The sequence below is a fragment of the Equus asinus genome, chromosome 1, assembly GCF_041296235.1.
Source record: "Equus asinus isolate D_3611 breed Donkey chromosome 1, EquAss-T2T_v2, whole genome shotgun sequence".
Taxonomy (NCBI): domain Eukaryota; kingdom Metazoa; phylum Chordata; class Mammalia; order Perissodactyla; family Equidae; genus Equus; species Equus asinus.
In genome coordinates, this window is record NC_091790.1 from 162,383,017 (window position 1) to 162,410,682 (window position 27,666).

The 27,666-nt window shown below is 41.8% G+C and overlaps 1 protein-coding gene across 3 annotated transcripts in view; it reads right to left on the reverse strand.

Annotated features, from left to right (window-relative positions):
* Positions 1–26,541, reverse strand: part of PDE1C (phosphodiesterase 1C) — a 596,098-nt gene extending 569,557 nt beyond the window's left edge. For 2 of the 3 annotated variants that reach the window (XM_070511509.1, XM_070511516.1), the window contains exon 1: positions 26,028–26,355. In XM_070511509.1, the coding sequence (XP_070367610.1) occupies positions 26,028–26,340 (313 nt within the window). In that variant the 5' untranslated portion in view covers positions 26,341–26,355. Of the gene's footprint in view, positions 1–26,027 lie in introns of all 3 variants that reach the window. The other variant, XM_070511514.1, reaches the window with a different exon arrangement.
* Positions 26,542–27,666: the final 1,125 nt, after the last annotated feature.

Sequence of the window (27,666 nt, forward strand, 5' to 3'; positions counted from 1 at the left end):
GGCACCACTTCTTTTTAGCTTTATGACTTCATGTAAGTAACGTCTCCTCTCTGAGCCCTCAATTAAAAAAATAGATCTGAATTTGAAGAGCTCTGAGGTCTCTTACAAGTCTGAAAGATTCATTTACACTTCTATCCATGCCCTTCACTTGCATTTGGCTCTTACTGGATGCTTTCCCTCAGAAGTATAATCACCACGTCTCCCTCAAAAGCTACAGTTTCCTCTTCTATTCCCTGCACAACGTAAGGTTCCGGTGTCCTCAGAGGAAAAGAAAATTGTAACCATCCAAAGTGTAATAGAGCTGAAAACATGCCAGTAACATGAAATCAGCTATATAAAGTACAAAACATATCACAATTCAGTTTATTCTGTGATAGTGCAAAAGGCACACATTTTTCAAGACAGAAAATAAAAAATAACAGTAACTATGGGTGTCAGTCCATGGAAAGATCTATTGCTAGCAAATCAGATTAAGATCCTCCAGTCATAATTCTGGAACAAGGAGTAAACAAGAAGAGCAGACCCCTAAGCAATTCTATTCTTAAAACATCAGAGCATATAAGTATAACAAGTATGAGGATAGTTATGATGACCAAAGGACAGAATGTTTTAAACTGAGAGCAACCCAGAAAATTAAAGACACAGTTGTCTTAGCAAAAGGACACAATGTGAAATTTGAAAAGAAAAAAAGATCCCAGGGGTAACAGAAAAAGCTCGAGCCCCTAAGTCAGACAGCCTTCATTCAAGTCCCAGCTCTACCATACATTTGCCACCCTTGAACCAGGCTCATCATCTTTAACAAGTCAATTCTACTCTGGGCATCAGGTCCCCAGTCTGTAAAATGGAGACAATCACATCCTCCTCATAGGGCGCTTTTGAAGATTAAAGGAGACCATGTTTACAAAACACCGGTATAGTGCCTGATACTTAGTAGGTAGCCGATAACTGTTGCTTCTTTCCCCATCTTCATTCTTTTTCCCCCAGTGGGAAGCAAGAAGGTGGGCAAGCAGAAAGACAAACCAGTCAGAAGCAAATGAAGCTGAGGAGAGCCCAGAGTGGCTTTACCTTGTCTGAGTTAATAAAAAGAAATGAAAGCCCTCCCTTAGAAGCCCAACTTTCCTCCTTTTTTCTCCCCATCTTCTCCGGTCCCGACCCTGGAGATATCCATAGACATCATCGCTGGTCTCTGAGAGTGGGCTTTCTGGGAAGATCCCAGTCAGCTCCCCAGAACTGGCCTCATCTCTCCTTGACTCCTGTCTTGAAGTCCTGGCCACATCATTACTTTTGTGCCTAGTACTTTTAGTTATTTTAAGGGGGAATGTTGGTTGAATTAACCTAGTCCACCATAATCTTGGAAATGGGAATTGTATGTTTCTAACTTTTCACTGTCATGAGGAATGTTGTAATAAAAATTGTGTTAATTATGTATTTGTGTAGGGGCCTGCCCGGTGGCACAGCAGTTAAGTGTGCCTGTTCTGTTTCGGCAGCCTGGGGTTTTCCAGTTCGGATCCCAGATGCGGACATGGCACCACTTGGCAAGCCATGCTGTAGTAGGCGTCACACATATAAAGTAGAGGAAGATGGGCACGGATGTTAGCTCAGGGCCAGTCTTCCTCAGCAAAAAGAGGAGGATTGGCAGCATTTAGTTCAGGGCTAATCTTCCCCCCAGGCCCCCCCCCCAAAAATTATATATTTGTGTATATGCATGTTTGGATCCTTAGAATAATAGTATAATGACCAACTTATTCCTCAACAGTCTTAAAACACATATGAGATTGTCACTCTCCCCCTCAGGTATTCCTGTGGCTTCCTCCAGTGCCTAAGCACCTCATTCAAGGCTTTTCACCACTGGCTCTTAAGGGAACTTCTCAATCTCACTGCCAGAGGACCCCTCAATGTATCCTTCAGTCTACTGCATTGTTTACTGTTCTTCAAACACATTGAATACTTCTTGTCACAAGCCAATAGTCCTTTCCACCATGTCCCCTCACTTTTTAAAACCCATACTCATCCTCAATGCCCTTCAAATGTCCTCCTCAGTGAGCTCCTGCCTCCTAAGCTCACCCTGACTGAGTCTGGCAGTACACTAGCACCCCATCTCCATCTCTGATTTGCAATTAGAATAATCATTCTGCTGGCTGATGTGAGCCCTGGGTTTTCTTTATCCACACCAAATTCACCCAGTCCATGTGATCAGGCTTCTTCCTGCATTTCCTAGATTTAGTCGATAGCTGGAGCCTTGCTTTGAACTCTTGCCTACACAGCTGGGGCTTAGATCCTCTGCTGGGCTCATCCTAGCCTCTCCCTTAGAGTCTGTTCCAAACTAGAGAGACCCAGAGAATCAGACTACTGTCTAAAATTCCTTGCAGCCGGAGATCGTCTACCTGGTCTGAACTTCTTAGCTGTGAGTAAAAGCATGAATCCAGTCAACTTAGATATTGGTATCTGTAATTTGGATGCAGGACCTGCCATATTCAAGCAGCCATCTGGACCTGGCCCCATGGGTTCCTGGCTCTTTTCCCTTCCAAAGTGATTTGTCATTAAGATCCCAACATGCCACAAAGCCTAGCTTACAGAGGTATGACATCCTCTGTGAAGCCCTCCTTGACTGCTACTCCTACCCCAGCCCTGTAAGTCCTAGGAGAGTCAATAAGGCAGTCCCAAAGGACACCGCTTTAACATCAAAGAAGATTGTTTTGCCATTTTTCTGAGCACTTAATCCATCGCACCTGGGGGATATCTGTAAATGATTTGGAGGCAGCCCAGATGATACTAATAATAACATTCATTAAGTAGATACAACTTATCAGGCATTTAAAACATCTTCTCTTTAATCTTCAAAACTATCATGAAAAATGGGTATTACTATATCTCCATTTTAGGGATGAGCAAATTGAGCCTTAAAAATGTTGGAAAACTTGTCCAAGTTTCCAGGGCTCGTCAGCGAATCAGGATTACAGTTCAAGTCCAAGTGATACAAAGTTTCTCTGAAAATACTTCCTCTTCATCTCCTCTCTCTGAGCCTAAGGAATGAGCTATATTGAAGCAAGGACATTACACCAAAACATTATTCAATGTACAGGATGGAATGAAGGGTACCAGACGTAGAAAATATAGGTTAATATATTTAGGTTAATAGATATACAGGTTAACATAAAAGATTCTGTAAATAAATTTTTCTCCTTTCTTCTCTTAACTTTGTAAAACACATAGCATAAAGCAACAGTTATAACACGGTATAGCTGGCATTAGAATATATAGACTATATAGAACATACACATATAAAAAAGAAGCACAAAGTAGGGCACAGGGAATGGAACTACACTAGAGCAAAATTTCTACATTATATCGGAATTAAATTAATACTAATATCAAGTGTATTGTGATAAATTAAGTTGCATATTGTAATCCCTAGAGCAATGGTTCATAACTGGGAAGGATTTTGCCCCCAAGAGAACATTTGGGAATGTATGGAGACATTTTTGTTGCCACAACTTGGGAGCCCTACTGGCATCTGATGGGAAGAGGCCAGGAGTGCTGCTAAACATCCTACAGCACACAGGACATCTTCCGGCAACAAAGAATTATCTGGCCAAAAACGTCAGCTGTGCAGAAGTCGAGAAATCCTGCCCTAGAGCAACCACGAAGAAATAACTCAAAAAGTTATAGTGAAAAAAAATCAAAGGAACTTAAATGATCATTCAAAAATATCTATTTAATAGAAAACAAACCAGTAAAAGAGGCACACAGAAACAAATGAGAAATACAGAAAACAAATAGCAAAATGGCAGATGTAAATCCAATCACATCAATAATAACATTAAATGTGAATTAATTATATACTCTAATCAAGGGGCAGAGATTGTCAGATTGCACAAAAAGGATTCAACTATCTGCAGTCTACAAGAGACACACTTTAGGTTCAAAGACACAAATTTAAAGTAAAAAAAAAGGAGAAGGAATTCAAAGAAACAAATTTCCAGTTATAAAATGAATAAGTTCTGGGGATTTAATGTACAGTATGGTGATTATAGTTGACTATACTGTATTGTATACTTTAAAGTTGCTAAGAGAGTAGATCTTTCTTTCTTTTTTTTTTTTTTGAGGAAGATTAGCCTTGAGCTAACATCTGCTGCCAATCCTCCTCTTTTTGCTGAGGAAGACTGGCCCTGAGCTAACATCCGTGCCCATCTTCCTCTACTTTATATGTGGGATGCCTGCCACAGCATGGCTTGACTAGTGGTGCCATGTCCACACCCGGGATCCGAACCAGCAAACCCTGGGCCGCCAAAGCAGAATGTGTGAACTTGACTGCTGTGCCACCAGGCTGGCCCCTAAGAGAGTAGATCTTAATTGTTCTTACCACAAAAAGAAAAGGTAACTATGTGAGGTGATGGATGTGTTAAGTAACCTTATTGTAGTAATTATTTTGCAATATACTTGTATACACAAATACGTATATCAAATCACGACACCATACACCTTAAACTTGCAAAATGTTATATCAGTTATATCTCAGTAAAGCTGAGAGAAAAAAGGAAAAAAATATACCTTGCAAACAGTAATTGTAAGAGAGCCAGAGTGGTTATACCAACGTCAGACAAAATAGACTGTAAGACAAAAAATATTACCAGAGCCAAAAAAGGACATTTTATAATGATAAAAGAATCAATCCACCAAGAAAATATATCAATTATAAGCATATACACACTTAACAACAAAGTCCAAAAATACATGAAGAAAAATTGACAGATTTCAAGGGAAAAACTGACAACGCGACAATAGTAGTAGGAGGCTCAATCCCACTCTCAGTGATGGTTAGAAGGTCTAGATGTAAAATGAGCAGCAAGTAGAAGATTCAAGCCACACCACCAACCAACTTAACTGACGTCTGCAGAGCACTCCACTGAATAACAGCAGAGAACACATGCTTTTCAAGTGCACGTGGAATATTCTCCAGGATAGACTATGCTAGAGCGTAAAGCAAGTTTCAATACATTTAAAAGGACTGAAAATATACAAAGTATGCTCTCTGACCATCATGGAATTATATAAGAAATCTGCAAATATTTGGAGATTAAACACCACACTTCTAACCAACCCCTGAGCCAAAGAAGAAATCACAAGGGCGATAAGAAAATGTTTTGAGCTGAACAGAAACGAAAACAGAACATATCAAAATTGTGGGGATAAAGACAAAACAGTGCTTAGAGAGAAAGCTATCACTTTAAATGCCTATATTAGAAAAAAAGAAAGGTCTCAAATCAATAACCTAAGCTTCTACCTTAAGAAACTAAAAAAAGAAGGCAAACTAAGTCCAAAGTAACCAGAAGGGAAGAAATAACAAGAATTAGAGCAGAAATCAATAAAACAGAAAACTGAAAAACCATAGAGAAAAGCTGATAAAACTGAAGGTTGGTTCTTCAAAAAGAATGACAAAATTAGCGAACTTTTAGTTAGACCGACCAAGAGAAAAATAACAAAGACTCAAATTATTAAAATCAGAAATGAAAAAGGGGACATCATTACCAACTCTATAGAAATAAAAACAATTATAAGGAACTACTATAAACAACTTTACAGCAACAAATTAGACAACATAGCTGAAATGGACAAATTCTCAAAAAGATATAATTTACTGAAATTGACTCAAGCAGAAATAGAAAATCTAAAGAAACCTGTAGAAGAAGCATGTAACATATTTTACAGATTTCTTCTCCTTCTAACTTGTCTACTCTGTTTAAGGCTCTGCAGATCTAAAGAAAATTCTGTGGTCCATCGTTTAATTGCTTTAATTGTTTAAGTTAATCTACAAGGCCATGACTTAAAGGGACAATATTGGCCCTTATTTCAATTGTAAATTATTGCCATTTTCCTAGGATGGATCAGCCCTCCTATTCAGTGGTTATGTCCTGAATAATTCCAGGAAACATGCTCGCTTCAGCTGCTGGGAGCCTGAAATACCCAGCATTTTGAGAAAGCATAGACCTGGTCTTCATATAATTTAAAAACATAACTTTATGCCACTTGCATTTGGAGGCTTCTTCAGATTTCCTGCCAAGTGTTTTGCCTAAATTTGTGCCAACACTCAAATCATGTATTTTGTCTTATTGTTGTCAGGAGATCATTAACACATACCCCATTTTATGTCTTCCCTTAACTATGTTTGGTTTTTTTGTTTTGTTTTGTTTTTTTAGATTTTATTTTTTTCCTTTTTCTCCCCAAAGCCCCCTGGTACATAGTTGTGTGTTTTTAGTTGTGGGTCCTTCTAGTTGTGGCATCTGGGATGCAGCCTCAGCATGGCTTGATGAGTGGTGCCATGTCCACACCCAGGATCCAAACTGGCGAAACCCTGGGCCACCCAAGCGGAGTGGGCAAACTTAACCACTCAGCCATGGGGCCAGCCCCCCTTAACTACATTTTATGAGATATTTCCCCAATGCCACAAATGTTTCAATATTTATGGGAAATACATACCTGTTATGCTTTGCTTAAGAATGATAAAAGAGAGGCTGGCCCTGTAGCCAAGTGGTTAAGTTCACACACTCCGCTTCAGCAGCCCAGGGCTTTGACGGTTAGGATCCCAGGCACAGACCTAGCACCGCTCATCAAGCCATGCTGAGATGGCGTCCCACATAGCAGAGCCAGAAGGACCTACAACTAGAATATACAACTATGTACTGGGGAGCTTTGGGGAGAAGAAGAAGAAAAAGTAAAAAAAAGATTGGCAACAGATATTAGCTCAGGTGCCAATCTTTAAAAAAAAAAAAGGAATGATAAAAGAAAAAATGCAGGTTACTAATGACTCAAAAATAACCTCATATAGAGTTGTCATTGCTCAAGACTGCAAAATTGAGAATTGTTGAGAAATAAGTACACAAAAAGCTTCTGAGTTATCTAACCCTCCATTGGGACTCCCGGAGTTTGGTAACTAAGATGCATAGTCTGCTAGTGATGCAAAGGATGTGGAAAACTATGAAATGTCTCTCTGGTTAAACGTTCCTTCAAACAGTAAGGGATTATCTGGAAAGTACACCATAGGGGAAACTGTTAAAAGAACTGAGAAAAGGAGGCTGAAGGACAGGCATGACAGGGATCGCTAACTATTCAAAGGGCTGCTATATGGAAAAGGTGATAAATCGGCCTGTAACTACTCATTTAGTCAACAAATATTTGAGTACATACAATGTGCCAGGAGCTGTACTACATGCTAGTAATACAAGAATGGGGAGAAACAGGCACCAAGGAGGAAAGACACGTACAACACATCACCTCACAACATCATGAGGGCAGGAATCAAAACAGGTATAGGGAGGAGTGTGCTGTGAGAGCAGGTGTGCCATGGGAAGTCAGGGAGGCTTCTTGGAGGAGGCGACTCTTCAATTGAGTTTACATAGAAAAACTGGGATTTACCAGAAAGACGAAGGGGCAAGGAACCGCAGGCAGAAGCATGAGCAGAAGCACAGAGGCATGAAAAGGGATGGGGTGTGTGGGGATACATGTGATTGCATATCGCTGGGGTGCAAAGTGAGGGTGGGAGGTAGGGGTAGCGGAGGTGGACAGGGGCACGGAGGCCGGTTAGGATGGGCTCAAACTCCTACTGGGAAGGGAAATTATAGTTCTTATATTTTATTCTACTGGAGCTAAACTAAAACCTGGGGTCAAGTTATAAATTATAGGGAAAAACATTTTATTTTTTATTTATTTTTTTTTTGAGGAAGATTAGCCCTGAGCTAACTTCTGCCAGCCCTCCTCTTTTTTTGTGGAGGAAGCCTGGCCCTGAGCTAACACCGTGCCCATCTTCCTCCACTTTATATGTGGGACGCCTACCACAGCATGGCGTGCCAAGCGGTGCCATGTCCACACCCGGTATCCGAACCAGCGAACCCCAGGCCGCTGAGAAGTGGAACCTGCAAAATTTACCACTGCGCCACCAGGCCGGCCCCTAAGGAAAAACATTTTAATTAGCTAAAGCTATAAAGCCAGGAATCACCAGTAGCAGCCAGAGACATTTGTTAGAGATATAACAAAATCTGTTAGAGATATAGTAAAAAGGATCCCCAGGAAAACCTACATGAGGAAAACTTTAAAACACTCCTGACTCAAAGAATTGAGAAGACATCCTTTCTCCTTTTTTTTAATTTTAAGCATAGCAAAGTTAAGAAAACATGAGACTACAATAATAACAATTCAAAACTTACCCAGGTTCCTACCCTCAACACCAAAATCATCACTATTGTATCAAATCTTCCATTTGCACACATACGTATTAGCCCAGTGACAAAGCTCCTGGGCTGCAGAGTGACCTGCTGGGGCTGAATGTAGCCTCCCCCCATTGTGGAGGTGGACCCAAGAACTTGGACAAGTTCTCTAGACTCTGTGTGCTCCCCTTTTCTCGTGGGTAAAATCGGAATTACAAGGGTGGCCCCTACCTCATAGGGTTGTCATGAGAGCCAATGGAGTTATACATGGAAAGCATTTAGAAAGTGCCTGCCACATAGCAAGCAATAAATAAATGGGGGCTGTTAATTATGGCATCCACACCAGTGTTTAACTTAATCTTCAATAGCTGTTATTTGTCTGTTCACTGGCATTGCTGACTCTACTTATTCTTTGTGCCCATGTGCTCCATATGCCAGGGGTGGGGGTGCTCCTCTGAGCTATTTGGTTTTTCTTGGCTGAGGTAGGGAAGCAACGAGACACACCCTCCAGTCAAAACCCTGCACTGGGTGGCGTGGCCGTAGTGGGAGGAAGAAGGGAGGAGCCAAGATTGGGTAGACCTCTTTTCCACTTTTGCTTGCCTTCTTGTCCCTCATCCTACAATATCCCACCTCCAGATGGCCCATGTTCACAACTGATGGGTATCCCGCCCTTTGTTGATGCTCATCTAACCATATGTAAACTTACAGAGAGAAGGCTATGCGTGAGTAGGTGTGGGAGACAAGAGTATTCATTCTCTTAAAAATGGAATCATACTATAATACATTTCTATGCATCTTACTTTCCTCACTTAAAATATCTCAGCTGAGGGCCAGCCCAGTGATGCAGCAGTTGAGTTCACGTGCTCCGCTTTGGCAGCCAGGGGTTCACCAGTTCGGATCTTGGGTGCAGATCTCCATACCACGTATCAAGCCATGCTGTGGCAGGCATCCCACATATAAAATAGAGGAAGATGGGCACAGATATTAGCTCAGGACCAATCTTCCTCAAAAAAGAACAAAAATACCTCAGCTCACGGTGCCTTGTTTGTACTTGTAATTTTAGATAGAGCATTTATTTCAGCAGGACTTTATCTCTGGGAGCCCTGTGGGTCTTGGGTTGAGGATATATCTCTCCAGCAATTGTTTACATTTTCTTTCCTTGGAACACCGGGCACTACCAACCCAAGTCTACTTTATATTGTACATTATAGAAATATACATACTTTTATATTAGACAAATTGTATACTATAAAGTCTACTGCATAATGTCCCAGGTCATACAGGTAGTGTGAATCAGGAACTCATACACAAGCAACAGCAGACCTGCAGAGATCAAGGCTTAAAAGATATGTCTTTATTTTTTTCCTTCGCCCAAACACAAAATAAAATAGATATATAACATATTGTTATTTCTTTCTTATTGCTGGTGGGTAAAATTTCTTTTAGCATATTCATTCACAAGAGTGCTAGCTTTATGCAGGGGTTTCGGTTCCAATTCCCTGGTTCACCCAGGCCTGAGGCCTTGTCTCCTGTCTTCCAGTGCAGTGCCCGAGATCTGCAGCCACACCTCACTTCTTCGGCCCCCAAGAGGTTCCCTTAATTTGCTGCAAGCTCAGCTCTGCATTCAAAAAGATGTTTGCTGTGCTTGATCAATTACTCTAGGAATTTGTAAGAAGAGTTTTCAGGATACCTGTTCCATTGTAAAGATCAGACGGAAGCCAGAAGCCTATTAGTATAGCTGTGTGTCCATTAGGTGCACACCCGTCCCCCGTGCATTAGTTCAGTCACCAGGCTTGTGTAGCTCAGCATACTTTTCAAAGTGCCTTTCATGTCCATTATATTCTTTGGTAAAGTCAACAACCCCATGAGGTAGACATTATGGGTATTATTATCTTCACTTTATAGAAAAGGAATAGATGCCAGAGAAGCTAAGTGTCTTACCCTACAGCAGACAAAAAGCAAACTGGAGGCACAGCCAGGAGTAGCCTCCTGGTTTCACCCACTGTCTTTCACCTGCACCATCAGGCTCTCGTCATAGTGACACACTGATCCACTCCCTGGCCTCTCCTGTGAATTCTTCCACCACACTTCTTGAGCTCCTACCCTGAGCCAGACCCAGGATCAGGCACTGGAATTAAAAAAGCAAAAGGAAATAAAAAGCCCTTCCTAAGGGCTCCTAGGTTGGCAGAGGAAAATAAGTAAAATCCTCAAATACAACACACTCAGGTACAAACTGTAGAGAGAAGAATAAGGAGGTGAGCACCGAATTTGCCCAGAGGCCATTGATGACCTCTAGTTCTAGTACATGAGGGAGAAAAAGGATGCTATTCAAATGCTACAGACTTCCCCTTGTTCAGTAAAACATATTGATGTTTACAATAAAACTCCTCTGTAACGCAAAAAGTAAAATCCAGAAAATCCAATGCACGAAATGCTAAAGTTGCATAATCGAAAGGTTAATGAAAAGCAATATTCTTCAGGAAGGTTTCCAGTTACTATATAGTGTGCATGCATATGGGACTGTGGGGGTGCTCCTTGGAGCTGTTTGGTTTTCTTGACTGAGACAAGGAGACAGGGAGACACACCCTCCAGTCAAAACCCTGCACAGGGTGGATGTAACCTGGGTGGGAAGAGGAAGGGAAGAGCCAGGACTGCACAGGGCTCAGACTCTGCACCTGACCAGCTGGTGTAGGCAGGACTGTGGCCTCCTCCCCATGGAAGAGAGAGAATGTCTTGATGGGAGACAGAAACGCTTTACTTTAAACCAAAGAAGTTCCACATGATCACAGAGGATTCACTTCCTCGCCCCACCACACTTCCCCACACCCACAAGTGAGACTGGAATTTAAAATCCAGCTGGGCAGAGGGAGGGAAATATTGTCAGTTGTGTTATGTCTGAATTTTGTCATCCCAGGGCACCATTATTGCTGGGGTTTATTGTATTTAATGGTGAAAAGATAAGTTCCAGGATATTAACTGGATAAGGAGTAAGACCAAGAGAACTAGAAAACTCTCATGATAAAGGGGTAGGGAAGATGATACCAGGCAGGAAAGAGAAAAGAGCAAAGCAACAAGAGGTAGGCCAAGAGAGGACGAAAAGTACAGAACAGAGCAGTTTAACACACACTTTCAAGTTGCTTACTGTGCTGAGCTCAAAGTTGTCCATTTCCCTGTCCCTAAACTTCCATAAACTGCTACCCCCCGCCCAATCTTGGGTCAGTGGGATTTCGGGGACTGATGGAATCAGAGTAGTATCCAGGGAGGCTGCGGTGGGGTGATGGACAGGCAATGACATGCAGAGGGGAGAAATGGACAACACCACAGAATCTAGAAATTAGGAACTTGGGGTCACTGGGAGAAATGCGCACAGCCCGCTAATTGGTCGGGGAGCTTGAGCCCATCCTGCTTAAACATTAAATAAAAGTCAAAGAAGCATAAGAGACCACTCAACCCTAAATAAACACATTTTAAAAAAATCTGAATGAAATAATTTTCTAGCAAAATATAACTTGCCTAAAGATTCCTCAGAAGAACCCCAAAATCTAAGTGGTCCAGTTTCTGGAGGAGAGAGGAAGTTAACAAAAAACTGCCCCTAAAAAGCACAAGGCCCAAGGTTTCCCAGCAGAATTATACAAACTTTCAAAGAACAGCTAATTTCAATGGTATTTAAACTTGTCTAGAGTATAGCAAGAAAAATTTCCAAGTTATTTTTCTAAAGAGGATATTACATTGATATCAAAACCTGATAAATATTTCATGCGTGTTAAAAACTGTAACAGTAAGAACTATAGACAAACCTCACTTAAGAATATCAATGCAAAAATCCTAAATAAAATATTAACCAACAGAATGCAACAGCACATTAACACAATAATATGTCATATCCAAGTGAAGTTGATTCTAGGAAGGCAGAGTGGTTCAATATTAGGAAATCTATTGATTATTCATATTTATTGATCTAAGGAGAGAAACCGTCCTGACTCCTTAGAGGCTGAAAGAGCGTTTGACAAACCTCAGCCCCTATTCTTGATTTTTTTAAAGCCAAAGAAAATAGGAATCTTTGAATAATTCTATGTGTATATGTGTGTATATATACATGTGTATATATATATATATATATTTCCAAATATGTATACACACATGTATCTTTAACATGATATTACATCCCTTAATATAATATGTATTGTTTTCCATATATATGTGTATATATAACATATATTCTAAAGATGGCATTCTAATAGAAACAAGAAGTCTCACTCTCACCATTACAGTTTAACCTGGTCCTGGAGGTAATATGAATGTAATTGTGAATGTAACTAGACAAGAGAAAGAAATGAGAAACATAAAAAATGGAAATAGCAACATAAAACTGTTACTATAACGTGGTTATATATCTGGAAACCCCAAGAGAATCAACAAGTAACTACTACAAACAATAGGAAAATTCAGTAAGATACAGAAATATAAAATCAACACAAAGTAGTTTTTAGAAACTGACTGCTTTTTTTCATACTAACTAAAATCAGTTAGATGATGTAAGAGAAGGAAGGATCCCATTTAAAATAGCAACCATACCAAATGCCAAATACTAAACTTGAAAAGAAATATATAAGACCTGAATGTAGGAAACTACTGAAGCACACACATACATGAAAAACACCTGAACAACTGTAAAGACATGTTCACAGACAGGACAATTCAGCATCATCAAGATGTCCATTTTCTTCTAAGTTAATTTATAAATCTATCTTAATCCAAACAAAATTTTCAACAAATTGGGTTTTATTTCGGTTTCATTTTTAACTAGACAAACTGATTCTAATATTCATATGGTGAATTAAATAAGCAACTACAGCCAGAAAATCTTGGAGGAAAGAAAGCAATGAGCTGGAACTAGTCTTACTAAAGCCTCATTAATTAGAAGAGTGTGGTACTGTCATGAAACACAGAGGTAAACTGTGCTGCTTCTTTCTCCACTTGCCATTACCTGCTCATCATTTTCCACCCTTCTCTGCCCCACCCTGTGTCCCTGAGGCATCAGTTGATTTTTGCCCTCTGGCTTCCTGTGGGTTCAGCCAATGGGAGGCCCTGGTTGGAGATCAGAGGGTGAGAGAAGAGAGAGGTGAAGGTGTTTCCCCCCTGCTACCTCGCTGCTTTTCAGGGAGTGGCTCTGCTCCCTCAATACTATAGCTCCTACCCAGTGCTCCCTCCTGCACAACTCCAGCTCTCATAGGACCCTGATAACACTATTTCCTCTCCTTGCTCCTCCAGACCCAGGAATGTAATGGCTTCCCACCATTGCTGGTCTCTGGATCTTTCAACATCCCTTATAGGTTCCCTGAACCCTAACCACACCTCCATTAAAGTCCCTTCATTTGAACAATTTGAGTGGAATTCTGTTTCCTACCAGGAACCTGACTGATATATAGACTAACGAAACAGAATATACAATCCATAGATTCAAATATACACAGGGAAGTTAGTGTATAATAAAGTTAGCATCTCAAATCAATGGAGTAAGGATGGACATTTTTAATAAATATTGTTGAGACAAATGAATAGCCATCTGGAAAAATATAAAGTTAAACCCTTACCTCACATGGTACACCAAGATAACTCCAAATCATATTAAGTGAAGACAAAATAAAACCATAAAAAGATTAGAAGTAGATAAATTGTAGTATAGTCACACAAAGGAATATTTTCAGTGGTATAAAGGAATGAATTATTGATACACACATCAAGAGAGATGAATCTCAAAAACGTGGAATGACAGAAGATTTACACAGAAGAATTTGTGCTGTATGATTTATTTCACTTATAGGAAATTCTAGAAGAGGTAAGACTAATCTAGAGTGGGGAACAAATAACTGAATCCGCAGATGCATCTATGGGTGGGAATGGGGTGGAGAGTGAGTGGAAAGGGGCATGAAGGAACTTTCTGGGATAATGGTAATGCTCTGTATCTAGACAGGGGTTTGGGTCACACAAGTGTATGCATTTCTCAAAACTCAGCAAATATACCCTTAATTAAGATTTTCATATTTTTTGTATGTATATAGATTTTATATCAAAACAAAAAAAATGGTCAACAAATATCAAACTCTAGTTAGTGGTATGCATGTGGATTAATTCAGGAGGGAGTGTACTGGTATCAGCAATTTAGTTTTAAATGCACCGAAAATAAGATAAATGAAGGGATGAGTAGATAAATAGATATGTGATAAAGCAAGTATAGAAACATGTTAATCATAGTATCTAGGTGGTGGATATAGGAGTGTTTGCTATAAAGTTCTTTCAACTTTGCTGTATGTTTTAAATTTTTAATAATAACATGTTTTGTAAAAAATTCTGACACATGCCGCAATGTGGAAGAACCTTGAAGATATTTTGCTAAGTGAAACAAGCCAGTCACAAAAGGACAAATACTGTACGATTCTACTTTCACGTGGTCCCTAGAGTAGTCAAATTCACAGACACAGAGAGTAGAGTGATTGCCAGGGGCTGGGGAAGGGGGCCATGGAGAGTCAGGATTTAACAGGTGTAGTTTCAATTTGACAAGATGAAAAAGTTCTGTAGATGAATAGTGGTGATGGTTGGACAACAATGTGAATGTACTCAACGCCACTAAACTGTACACTTAAAAACAGCTAAAACGCTAAATTTTATGTTATGTATATTTTACCACAGTTAACAAAAATAAATCTGTTCAGTAAAAAAATACTAGGAGAAAACATGGGAGAACTCCTTTATAACCTTGGATAAGATTAGAGAAGGCCTTTATCTCTATAACTAGGACTCAGAACCTAGAGATGTTTACTACGGAATTGCTTATAATAAAGAAAACTGGAAACAGCCCAAAATCCATCAGTTGGAGAGTAAGAGGTAAATCATACTATATACACAGAAGATCACCCATCGAAAATAATCGTGTATAACCATATGGATAGAAAAATGCTCACTGTGGCCAGTCCAGTGGCGCGGTGGTTAAGTTCGCACATTCCACCTCAGCAGCCCGGGGTTCACCAGCTCAGATCTCCGGTGTGGACATGGCATCATTGCTTGGCACACCATGCCGTGGTAGGCGTCCCACATATAAAATAGAGGAAGATGGGCACAGATGTTAGCTCAGGGCCAGTCTTCCTCAGCAAAAAGAGGAGGATTGGCAGCAGTTAGCTCAGGGCTAATCTTCCTCAAAAAAAAAAAAATGCTCACAAAATATTATTGAATGGAAAGCATGACATTATAAAATAGCATGTACAATATGATCCCATTTATATAAAATGTATGTGTGCATGTATGCCTAAAGATATATGCGGAAGGGTGTTGACCAAAATGTTAACAGTGGTTGTCTCTGGCTGGTAGTTCGTTAGTGCTTTATTCTTTGTACTATTCTACATTGACATTTTTTGCCACAAGCTTTCATTATTTTTATAAAAATAACAGAACCACTTTCAAGGCATACTGAAATACTGAAAGGAGTTGTTATCAACCACCAAATGATCTCCTTGGTCTCTTGCAGTTATAAAGATTCATTAATGCTGTGTATGCCCAAATATTGAGAAGGATTTTTGTGTGTGTGTGTGTGTTTGTGCACAAAATTAGCCGTCAGGAAGAGGGACTGACTTACACGTGAGTTCTCATCAAGTCTCTCCTTTCCAGCAGATGAGAACTCAGACTTCACAAAAAGGGGAGGAGAGATAAATCTGAATGGCTGAAACCCAAACCTCAGTCAATGCTTGTCTTGTAAATTTCCAGTGCAAGTACTATTACAGATCCCAAAAGCGCTGTGATACAAACAACTGAGACACAAGTGAAAAGGATGTGCTCTGGAAGAGTGTCAGATGACCCCAAAATGACCTTAGTGAAGGCGATGATACTAGTGATAAAAATGCATGTAAAAAGATTAAATAAAATTGTTTTACGAAATGTAAAAGGGGGAAAGTAATCTTCTAAATTAATGTATTTTCTGCAACTTTAGATTTTTAAATAGGTGTAACCAAACTAACAAAATAAATATTAAAAGTACACATGTGATCTCTTTTCTAGTCCCTTCAAAGTTTGTATGTTCAAGTAGGCCATTTAAAAAAAATTTTTTTTTTTTTGAGAAATCTTCTTAAAGAAGAAAAAGAGAACTTGCCTTGAATTTGGGTCATTTCATTACAGGACAGCTTGAGAGGCGGTGTGGGGGTGCAGTGAGAGGTCTGAGGCCCCTCCTTACCCAACACTCTTACCCTTCCCCCCTTTCCTGACCCAGTGGAGCCGAATCCCAGGACTGATGATAACCAAGCAAAGGCTGGAGGCTGGACAGGGGCTGGGAACACAGCTCCCGTCTCCTTTCCTTCTCCCTGGGGAGCCCACAATTAATATGGCTATGGCAAGAGTGACAGAGCGGAAAAAGCAAAAACTCTTGCTGGCTGATTGATAGGCTAGTCATCTCCAAGGCCACGTGGTGGGTGAAAATCTCTGCAGAACAGTATTCCCCTGAGTTGGGCAGGGACCGTTCTTAGGGAAGGGACCCGAGAAGTGCGAAAGGCGTGGGGGGGAGGGGCGGGCGGGGAAGGGGAGCTGAGTCGGCCCCGCCCATCCTCGCCCCCTCCCAGGGCAGAGGACCTAGATGGGCGACGGACGCCCTCCCCCCCCACCCCGCCATCCCCCAACTCCCAACCCCCCACCCCCCGCAGCCTTTAAAAGTAATGCGACCTGATATGCCTGCCACTGGGACCTTGGAGTCCGTCGGTGGCACAGGGATAAATAAACACGCTGACGGGCGCTGATAGTACATGGGGCCGAGGCCGCGCTGGCGGGACGCACTGAGTTTCTTTAGCCTAGCTTCGGAAGGTCTTCACTGAACCCTCTGGGATGCAGAGGCTCCATCGTGCTTGGGAATGGCCTGCAGGTTTATATTTAAAGGGTAGGGGTGAGAAGAGCCCCTGGACCCTCCCTGACCTCGCTGTGTGGTCTGCAAGGGAGAGAGATGCCGAGACATCCCTGCCCTGCTCCTCTAGGAAACTCAAAATGTAACCTCACAGGGATTTGGCCAAGTGGTTGCTCCCTACTGAAAAACTGATGACATTGTGCATTAGAAGGTCACAGCATGTGTGACATTTTGATGGCCGTTTTTACAGCCATTTTGACATGGCTGTTTTGATGTGGCCAACTGTTTTTTTAAAACTTGTTATTAAGCAATAAGCACAGTTTAATCAGCTGGCCTGGTCCCTTGTCCCCCACCCCCATTCCTGTCCCTCACCCAGTGTATACTCTCTTCAAAGTGTAAGGAAAGGTGGGCATGGGATGACAGACAGGCCAGAGCTCAGGGACACTGTCAGGGATTGAGGAAGCATCGGGTCCAGGTGAGAGATGGGGTGAGGCTCAAGCTTGGGGCAGTGGTCTGTACATATTCTTTGGAAAAACTCTTTTTTGGGTCAAGTCACAATATGATATACTCAGAATGCACTTCTCTAAATCAGAACAGGTCTAGCGGGGGATGAGTGAGGAGGAATTGCCAGCCATGAAGAGCTGTGGAGGGAGTGACCCAGGGAGAGACCCAGGGGCATCTGCTCGCCTGCATGAGTCTACAGGGGCCCAGAGAACAACCACAGACAGAACTAGCCTTAAACACCACCCCATGCCTTGCTCTGCCAACCGACACACTCTGCCTAGACTCAGGAGGACGAGAATGTTTTAAAATGCTGCTGTCCGCCCTCAGGGCAGACTGACCTGGCCTGAAAGTTCCAAAGAACCAAAGCTCTGGGCCTCTAATGAGCTGCAAACACCACCAGGAGCAAAGCCTGGCCCTCAGCTGGCTCATCAGGGCCTTTTACTGCCCCAGTTTGTCTTGAAGCCCTTCTGAGCTGAGCGGCTCCCAGCTGGAATACCCAGCTCTGTGTCACAGGCACCACGTCAAGAAGAAAAGTTCAGAGGCACCCAGCAAAGCTGGTACAAAGCAGGAGGGAGTCCTAGTTCTGACTGATTTCCTTTAGAAAGTGACACCTTTTTTTTAAGCAATGACAACAGCTTAGTCCTAGTTTTAAGGAAGCTATACTAAAAATGCCCATTTTAACAAGTGTCAGAATAATTTTTCCTTTAACAATATCTGATAACAAAAATAACAGTTAACACCTATTGAGCACTGACTCTGCGCTTAGCCCCATGCTGGGAGCTTTGCGTTAAACCCTTAAGCCCACAAAATAACCCAATAAGCCAGTTGTCTGCATCCCTCTTTTACAGATGAGGAATCTGAGTTTCAGAGTTTAACTTCCCCAAGACTACACAGTTAATAATGGGCAGAACCAGGATTCTAACTCCATCTGTCTCACTCCAGAACCTGGCCTTGTAACTGCTAAATAATATTAACTCCCAGAGCAAAATTTGATTTTTTTAATACTATAATCCCAAGTAGGTAAAAATCATATTACACACATAAACAAAAAAATAGGAAAGTATACTCAAATGCCAAAATAGCTGTTTCATTAAGGAGATGATATTTTTAGGAGCCTTTTTCCTTTATCTCAAGTTTTTCTTGATATTGTAATTATATTATCTTATAATCTAAATATATATGCAGATATATAGATATCTATATCTATATGCTATATAAATATATATTCCTATTTCAACTTTAAACAGAAATAATCTGATTCAACATAATACTTTGAATATTATCTATAGCCAATCTATCAATTTATTTACCAGTTATGTTTAGACCACAACATTAAAACAATGAATGATAACTATAAAATATACTTCTGGAAACTTTTACAGCATTGTTGTCTTCCTCACAAACTATTTGTTCCCATGGCAACAGCAAGTTGGCCAAATGTCTTCATCAGCCTCAAGCTGCTGATGTCTAGGGAAGCTCAGCACAGTGCTTAGGACTTGGGTTCAGATCCCACCACCAGCACTTACTAGATGTGTGATCTCACTAGAGTGTAACCTGGGATACTTCTCCAAGCCTCAGTGCTTCCTCTATAAAAAGGAGATAACAAACATGCCACAGTGTAATGCTGATACATAAAGAACTCTTAAAACAGTGCCTTAGCACATAGTAAATGCTCAATAAATGTTACTATTGTTGCTACGCAATGTAACGGTTTAATTTTTGATCCACAATTTTCCAATCATTGGGAAAAAAAAAAAAAAACCACACTGCTGCCTTTCCAAACAGTATCATTACACAACAAGATTCAGACATGGGAAGATAGAGCGGCACCTGTATTTCAACACTGATCCATTTTTTGCCTTCAGAACAGAGGCTTTATTCTGGAGTGGATGCCCTCAGATTAGTAACATTTCTTGTCTCCTGGTGGTGCCCAGTTGTTAGAGTATCAAAGTCTGGGGACTAATTCAACTGTCGCCCAAACAACAGCCAGACAGGGCTTGAGAAGTAAAGAAAACCCTTTTTTCAAACAGCCTTGCCATGCAACCTTCAAAAGAGCATGAAGAGGAGGTCCACTCAACTCCTGGAACATTTGCACTACCGGCAAAACCCACCACGATACCAAGAAGGATAAATAAATAGATATGTAGGTACTGATCCAATTCCTTTTTTCCCATTATGTCTTCAATTTTATGCAGAGCTGTTAGGAAGATCTGACATCAGTAATGGGGCCCAGCACTCTGGTAGTGCTGGTAGGAAAAATGGCAATGTGATAGAATCCTCCTGAAATCTGTACACCGGGGAGAAGAAAGTGAGGGGGGTCAAATTTTTTGGAGGAAAGTGCCTGTTACTGAATTTGGACTTCTAATTTACTTCATAAATTGTTCAAATTAACAACTTTCTAGTATCCTCCAGAATGTTTAGTGAACAACATGGGGGCGGGGGGCAATTTTCAAAGTTAGAGTGAATAAGATTCATCTTATTTGCAAAAAATGCAGATTTCTGGGCCTCACTGTGAGAGATTCTGAATCAGTTAGACCTAAAAGGGGGCCCAGAAGAGTGCATTTTAACAAAAACTCAGAGGAATTCTGAGGCGGGCGGCTTCCACGTGTACTTTGAGAAATACCGCTGTGGTGCATACTGTGCATCTGTATTAACTACAGTTCATCTTACACTGCTCACCTTTGTTTAACTTAGATTTATCATCTCCCCAACTCGATTTCAAGTTTGAATCCCAGGCTTGCTACCTAATAGCTCTGTGATCTTGGGCAAGTCACACGATCTTCGTGAGCCTGTTTCCTCAGCTGTAAAAGAAGGAAAATCAACTCTAAATGTGCTAACATCTCTAGTGCTCACAATATTTATGGTTCTGTTCCTCTTCCTAGACACATGGAAAACTACATTTCCAGCCCCTTGCACAAAGGTAGGGCCATATATCAGGAGGACCTGTCTGCAGTCCAAGCAGGACCAAGCTCCAAATCCTCTGCTAAGAGGTGGAATATAGGATCAAATCAGAAACCTAGGAATAAGATGCCACTCAGGCAGGTATAGATTCCGGACTCACCAGATTCTTATGCTCGCTCCATTCATGCAAGGGCAGAAGTGCCTGACAAGATTTCTAACTAATTGACATACCTTAAGCACTACTCTTTTTTTTTGTACACAAATATCATAGCTGTAATAAAACTGCAAACAAAAATTCTCTAATAGTAACTATTGGTCCAAATAATAATAGTATTTTCATGGCAATGGAGAATCTTACACAGATTTAGCAGTATTTAGAGAAACTGGTCATTAACACCAAATTCAAAGTATTATTAAGTGGTTGAGTGCTATAAGTTGAGAGTTAATAATTGGTAACAAATTAAGTTCACACTTACAAAATGTGTCACCATCCCACCCTGCTTGATGCTGCTAAGCACTACTCATTTTGACCAATGAAAAACTATTTCTAATTACCTTTATGTTGATTTTAAAATGTTTTAAGGCAATTAGACATAACAGTTGGAGGAATAGTTGAAGAATGTAGGAATACACCTCTTCCTGAGTATTTCCGACTAGGGTATTAATGTTCACTACCCACTCCTAGAAGGCAGATTAAAACTAATACACACACACACATCACTATCTAGGTTGAACAGTTTGAGTAAATTACAGACCATATAGCACCAAAGACGACATACGTATATGAGATCCACGTCCTTACCCCAGAAACAAGTGATGTGAGGCCCCAGCCCCCTAACACCAAGCGAACTATTTGTGTTTTCTTGCTCGCTTCCCCTCTGCTTTCAGTCTTTCTCTAGCTGTACACCCTCCTCTTGCCTACCTTCCTCATGACATTAATTGTTTTATTTCCGCTGAAGTACCATCATGACATTGTGGAAAGAGAACTTTGATTTCTAGAAATCAAAGCCCTCTTTCCTACTCTGCAGTCCATTGGTTGTGGGACTCCAAGACAGACACCTCCATCTCTGATCTCGTAAAGATAACCAATATTTGCTAAATGATTATCACGTCCCAGGCATGTGCTAACTGCCTTGTGTAAAGTACCTTATTTAGATGAGGTCCAAACTATTTCCATTTTCATTTCCAATGAGGGAGTGGTCTCAAGAAGTTAAGTTCACATAGCCAGGAAGTACCGGACCAAGGATTAAGATTCCAGAGCCTCTTTTCCTGGCACTATGCTTCCTGGAAAAAGCAATAATGGGCCACCTGAAAGTCTAACTAACTGCAAGTCATCAATAATAAATAAAAAGTTGATTTAAATTCCCTCTCTTTACTAAAGAGGAACAATAAGGCCATCTGTCCTATCCACCTCAGAAAAATGTCCTGAAGACAAATGATAAAGAGACTCTCTAGGGGCTTTTTAGGCCTGGTGGCTCAGGCCTAAAGAGGTTTGTCAACTCTGCCCTAAGTTGAGACTGCCTCTGACGGCAATGACTCTAGTAACTGCCAGCAAACAGAATGAAAGGAAAGTGGTTCAGAGACTGTTCAGTCTTGATAGGACACTGGAACCTTGGCTTGCCTCCCTAGGGGGAAGACAGTATGAAGCGGGGGCAGTTTCTGGATGTAATGCCAAATCCACAGGGGTCCAGCACTTGCCCGTCACATTTATTGCCTGTCACTAACCTAAGCTTTTAGAAGGCTGCATGTATCTGTTTAAATTAACTCAGAACAGGGACCTACATTAGAGGATGCTGTGAGTGTTGAAGATTAAGACACTGGTGGCATCACCATTTCATCCAACCATCCTCTGATCTTCAAAATGATGTTTTGTTTTATTTTCACACTAACTAGTCCTTTTAATTCAGCTAAACATTTCCAGAAAACTTAATCTCAAATTAAAGGCATCACTGGTAAAGAATCATAATTATCCTGACATTTTAGAAATCCGCAAGAGAGTGGTTGCTAAGGGACTGGGCAGGTGAAGCAGAGAGATCAGGTAAATGAAAGCTGCCTTGAATCTAGAGTCTCTCCCCTCAATAGCACCTGTCAAGATCCCAATCAAGAACTCAGTAACGGCTAACACAACACATCTAAGAATAGTGTCCCTTCTGGGTGGTTTCTATGCATAGACGAGGGGTTTTCAAAGAGTGATCTCTTGACCAGCAGCAGCAGCAGCATCTGGGAACTTCTTAGAAATGCAAATTCTGGGGTTGCTTGCCAGACTTACTAGTTAGAAACTCTGGAGGCAGCGCCCAGGATTCTGTGTTTTAGCAAGGCTCCAGGTGACTGTGAGACACACTTCATGGGTAACAGAATCACCTGGGAAATTTGGTTAAAGTACTAAGACCCCCCCCCCCCCCACCTCCGGCCTATTCCGTACCCAAAAGCCTGGGATTCTGGAATTAGCTCTCCAGGTGATTGTGATAAACACCAAAATTTGAAAACCACTGATCCTAACATATGAGGGAACAGAGTTAGAGGCAAATAGTGGTTAAGGGATTAACAAAATAGTATGAAATTTACTCTAAGATGAAAACATCTGAACAATCAGCTGCCTTGTAATTTTTTTGTTTGTTTATTTTGAGATACCCTTTTATTGAAAATGGATCAAGCTATTCCCTCCTGTCTATCAGTGAGTGGGGCCCCAAAGCTCTGGAAAGAAACAAACATACAAGTTACCCATGCTTAATATTTTCCAGGTCCCCACTGGGTTTTGACACCATATCTCATTTAATCTTCATAACAATATGATGAGAGAGGAACAGGGAACCATCACCCTCCTTAGTAAAGTAAATCTCCTAGGCTCAAAGCATTTAAATTTAGATGAGGGGAGACAGCTGACCTTACTGCCCTGACTGTGCACCCTGAGTCTTACTTTCACCCTAAAGTTCTCTGGCTTTAATTACTACCACAGTAATATCCAACATGGCTGTTTCTTCCTTAATACTCTGACACCTCCCTCCCAGGACCAATGCACTTTCCCTTAGTTCCCCTGACCATAGTTGGGACAAGATGAAACTTTCAAAGTACATTACTAAATATTAAACTAAAGAACTACCAAATGAGAAATAAACACATAGCTCTTAAGACAAGTAACATAGAGAGGTGGATAATAATACAGTTCTAGAGCTAGAGTACCTGGGCTTAAATTCTGACTATCATTTACTAGCTGTGTGACTAGTTACTTAACTTCTCTGTGCCTTAATATCTTCATTTGTAAAATGATAATGAAAATATCCATCCCACCATCTCATAAAATAGCATCTGGTATATAGCATGTACATATTCAGTTAGGCTTATAAAGTACAAGATTTAGTTTGCTCACAGATTCATAAGTTCTGTGCTGTACTAACCAATATGTGGAGAAATTCAATCTAGTCCAACAAAGGGCCACTCAGCTTCACAGGTAGGGGCAACTCACCTCATTTTTGCTGATGGTAAAACTGAGCCTTATCTGCAATTTCAGCTATCTAAACCCACCACACCTCAAAGATTTAAGCTCAAATACTGTTCTTTTTTAAAAAGCAAAATATAGAAATTGAATAACTTTGCCCAAGTATCCTAGGTGATATCAAACTCAGAATGTCATTTTTAGTTGGAGTTAAATCTTCATGAAATAAAATGGGAGGAACGGAAAAAAATTAATTCTTGTACAACCAAAAAGTTAATAGTATTTCGAAGGTGCATTCACCAAATCCAGAACAGAAAATAATTCAATGCAAATTCCTAGAAACTAGTTTTCAGGAATTATAAATCTATGAATTAATTGCAATATCTGAATCTTCTGTCCACACTATCAAAAGTGTGAGAAAAGAAATATGGTAATATTCTTCCATGGATACATAAATTTGTAATTCAACTGATGTTTTACACACACACACACAAATTGATATTGAAGAATTTCACAAAGGAAGTCTATGTTTCATCCAATGTAACTAAGATAGACCTTGATAAGATTACATAACTAAATTTGCATCCTACACATTAGAAAATATTAAGACTCCAGATACTTTAATAATGCCTTACATTTGTATAGTATAAACCATTTTTATCTCTATAATTTCCTTTGAGCTTCATGGCATTTTAAAGAAACAGATAGTACAGGCTTAGAAAATATAGGTGTCCTGCCCAAGGACGCAGAGCTTAGCAGCACCCAGATATCCTGACTCAAAATCTGGTTCTCTTTCTATTAATACCACAATGATATGTCCAATGGATGGAAAAAAACTAATATATTTTACAGTGATACATCCCCCTTTGCAAGTCAATATGTATGTATCATCTTTTAATTTTTTAAAGGCTGTTTGAATGAAATAAGAGCAAATAAAAACTAATGGATACAGTCACAATATTTTTTTTTTAAAATTCTCAAGGGAATAAGGATACGTGAATCCTTACCTTTCAGTGAGTCAAAGTCTACGCCAACTGCCCCTGTGCACTAACCTCATCTTTTTCTCTTTAGGGGAACCAACATTGCCCACTGAATCTGCTGAATCCTTCTTGAAAAGTCAGCAGACAACAGCAGTAAGCATCACAACCTTGCCCGATATGAAGTGGGGATTTCTGTATGAGACTAAAAGGCCAGCTGATGGGATTAGTAACTTTTCTAGTGTGAGAGATTTTTTTCTAAATTACATGTCCCAACTTTTCCTCCCACTTACAAAAAACAACATCCCATAATGAAATGGAGCCTTTGCACATCTCAAACTGAAAATTGAAAAGTTTCTCCATTCCCTTCAGTTTCAGCTGAAGAGGTTTGGAGATCTGGCTCAGGCATAATACTGAATATTTGCATAGCACTTTACAGTTTGCAAAGTACTTCTACATGCACCGTGTCAGGTCAGATTTTCCAGCTACCTAGTGAGATACATATTGTCATCTTGTATCACAAATGATAAAATTGAGGCACAAGGAGAGTATGTTGCCCAAGATCACAATGAAAACAGCAGATGGAGACTCAGATCCACCTCTGACTCCAAATGTTGAGTGCTCTTTTCACTTCTTCCTTGCTACCTACCCTAAAAACTTCTTCCCTCCACCACACACCCCAAGTCCCTTCAGAAGAGACTGGTTCAAATATTGGTTTCCTTCTTCACAGATGGAACTAAATCTTGGACAAGCAGGACTCTCCTGCCCTTTTCCCAATCTCCCTAGGAGGAGACGGGAAGGAGCGCCTCCTTTATCCTTGTCTTTCCAAGACAACAAGGAAGCATTCTCCCCACGATGCTGGCGCCAGTACAAAGCTGGGGAGAGGGATACTTAGGGTGTAAACTACCTTGCCAGCTCCTGTTTAAATCCCTGTGAAAGATGGTCCTTCTGAAATAACCCCCTATTGAACCACAAATGAGTCAAGTTGTAAAAGAAGTTATAGGCGAGAGGACAAGAAAAGCGAAATCCTATTGGGAGACAGAGCTTTCACTTCTCTCCCTTAAGGTAAAAAGCCCCCCAAAGGTCTCCAAGCAGCTGGTCCTCGCGATCCCTCTGCGAGATAGCAGACTTACCCCCGGCGCTGTGGCTTCGGGTCAAGGAGAGCTGGGACACACTACTCTCCTCACTCTTCAGCACCGGGGATAGCTCCGGACTCGCCAACTTCGCGCGCCCTTCCGGGCTCGGCGCTGCCGGCTGAGCCTCCCAGGCTGCGGGCGGGGCGGTCGGCTCTCTACGCCCGGGTCCGAGCCTCCGGGGCTTCGGGAGCGCAAATAGATCTCGGCGAGCAGCGGGAGCAGCCGGTGGCGCCTCGGGCTGCGGTGGCGACGAGCCCGACTGCACCACGGCGCTGCGGGACCGCGCCAGCGCGGAGGAGATGGAGCCCATCTCAGCGGGCCGGGCTGGGCCCAGGTGAGCGGCCCGGTTCCCTGTGGGACCCGTACCCCTTGCCTGCCAAATGCTTAGTCCCTCTCCGCGCTGGAGCGCCCTGGCTTCTGCTCCGCCTCTGCCCCCGCGGGTTACAGCCCCTCCTTGGCGAAGGAGGAGGCGGCGGAGGCTTCAGGGAGGACTCCGCGCCCACCCTGGGTGGACAGGAGACAACCTCGGCGGTGTCCGCGCCTGTCTGGCAGTCTGGAGTGGACGGGGACACTTGGAAGAGACGGTGTGCAGAGGTTGTCCGGAGACTTTACTGAGGGGTGTGGGGAGGAAGGAGCGTGGCATGAAGTGAAAGATACTTTCTTATCTACTTTCTGCACTTGGTTCACCTGGGGCCAAAGGCTTGGCACGTCCTTCCTGCTCCTCCAGAGACATCTGGGCTGCCTCTGTCCCCGGGGAGGATGGAGGGTTTACTGAGGACGAAGGAGGAGCCTAGATTTGTTTTCTTCTCAATTACTCTTCTTACAGCCAATATCACTACTCTAATATGCTGTGCTTTCCTGAGAAGCCCTGCTCGCTGCTGTCCCTGAGGAAGGTTTGGCAATTCCCCTCCTCAGCATGCCTCCTCCTGTGCCCCTTACTCTGGGCACCTCCTTCTGGTGGGCACCGAGACTGCCCACCCTTCCTGTGAGGGGTTGAGCAAGGCGGTGGAGGGGCAAGGGAAGGCAGCTCAGCTAGTTCTCTGAAGGAAAGCAGGAGGCGGGAGGCAGACGCCAACTGGCCCTGGGGGCTCCCCTGTCGGGAAGCCACAGCAGCCAGGGACCCTATTAATAGACGTGCCCCACTGGCCCCATGCTTTCTCTGACTGCAAGGTGGCGACGCCTAATGTGGGGCCAGAAGCAAAAAGAGTAGCTTGGGATTATGTTCCAGCTAAAATCCTATTGCCCAGAGAAGTTTTAGTTCTTGCCCAAGGTCACCCAGCTGGTTAGTGGTGGAGCTGAGTCTTGTGGCTGGGTCTCCTCTTTCTAGATCCAGTCTCCTGTCCACACTGCACCCCATTCCAAATGTTTTCAGACACTGAATTACGAAGCAAGACAACTGTGCAATACACAGCATATCTAAGGCTGGACTGTATGAAGGTAGAGAGACTTTATCAGGGATTCCTGAGCCAGCCTGGGATTCAACCTCCCCTTGTCCTCACTCAGAGCCCAGTACTTTTTCTAGACAGCATAATATGACTCTTGACACTATCATCTGTAAAATGGCATACAAATAAGTATGTGTCAAGTAGTAGTATTATGGAGGTAGCTTCCAGATCAACAAACCCCAAGAAGGGAA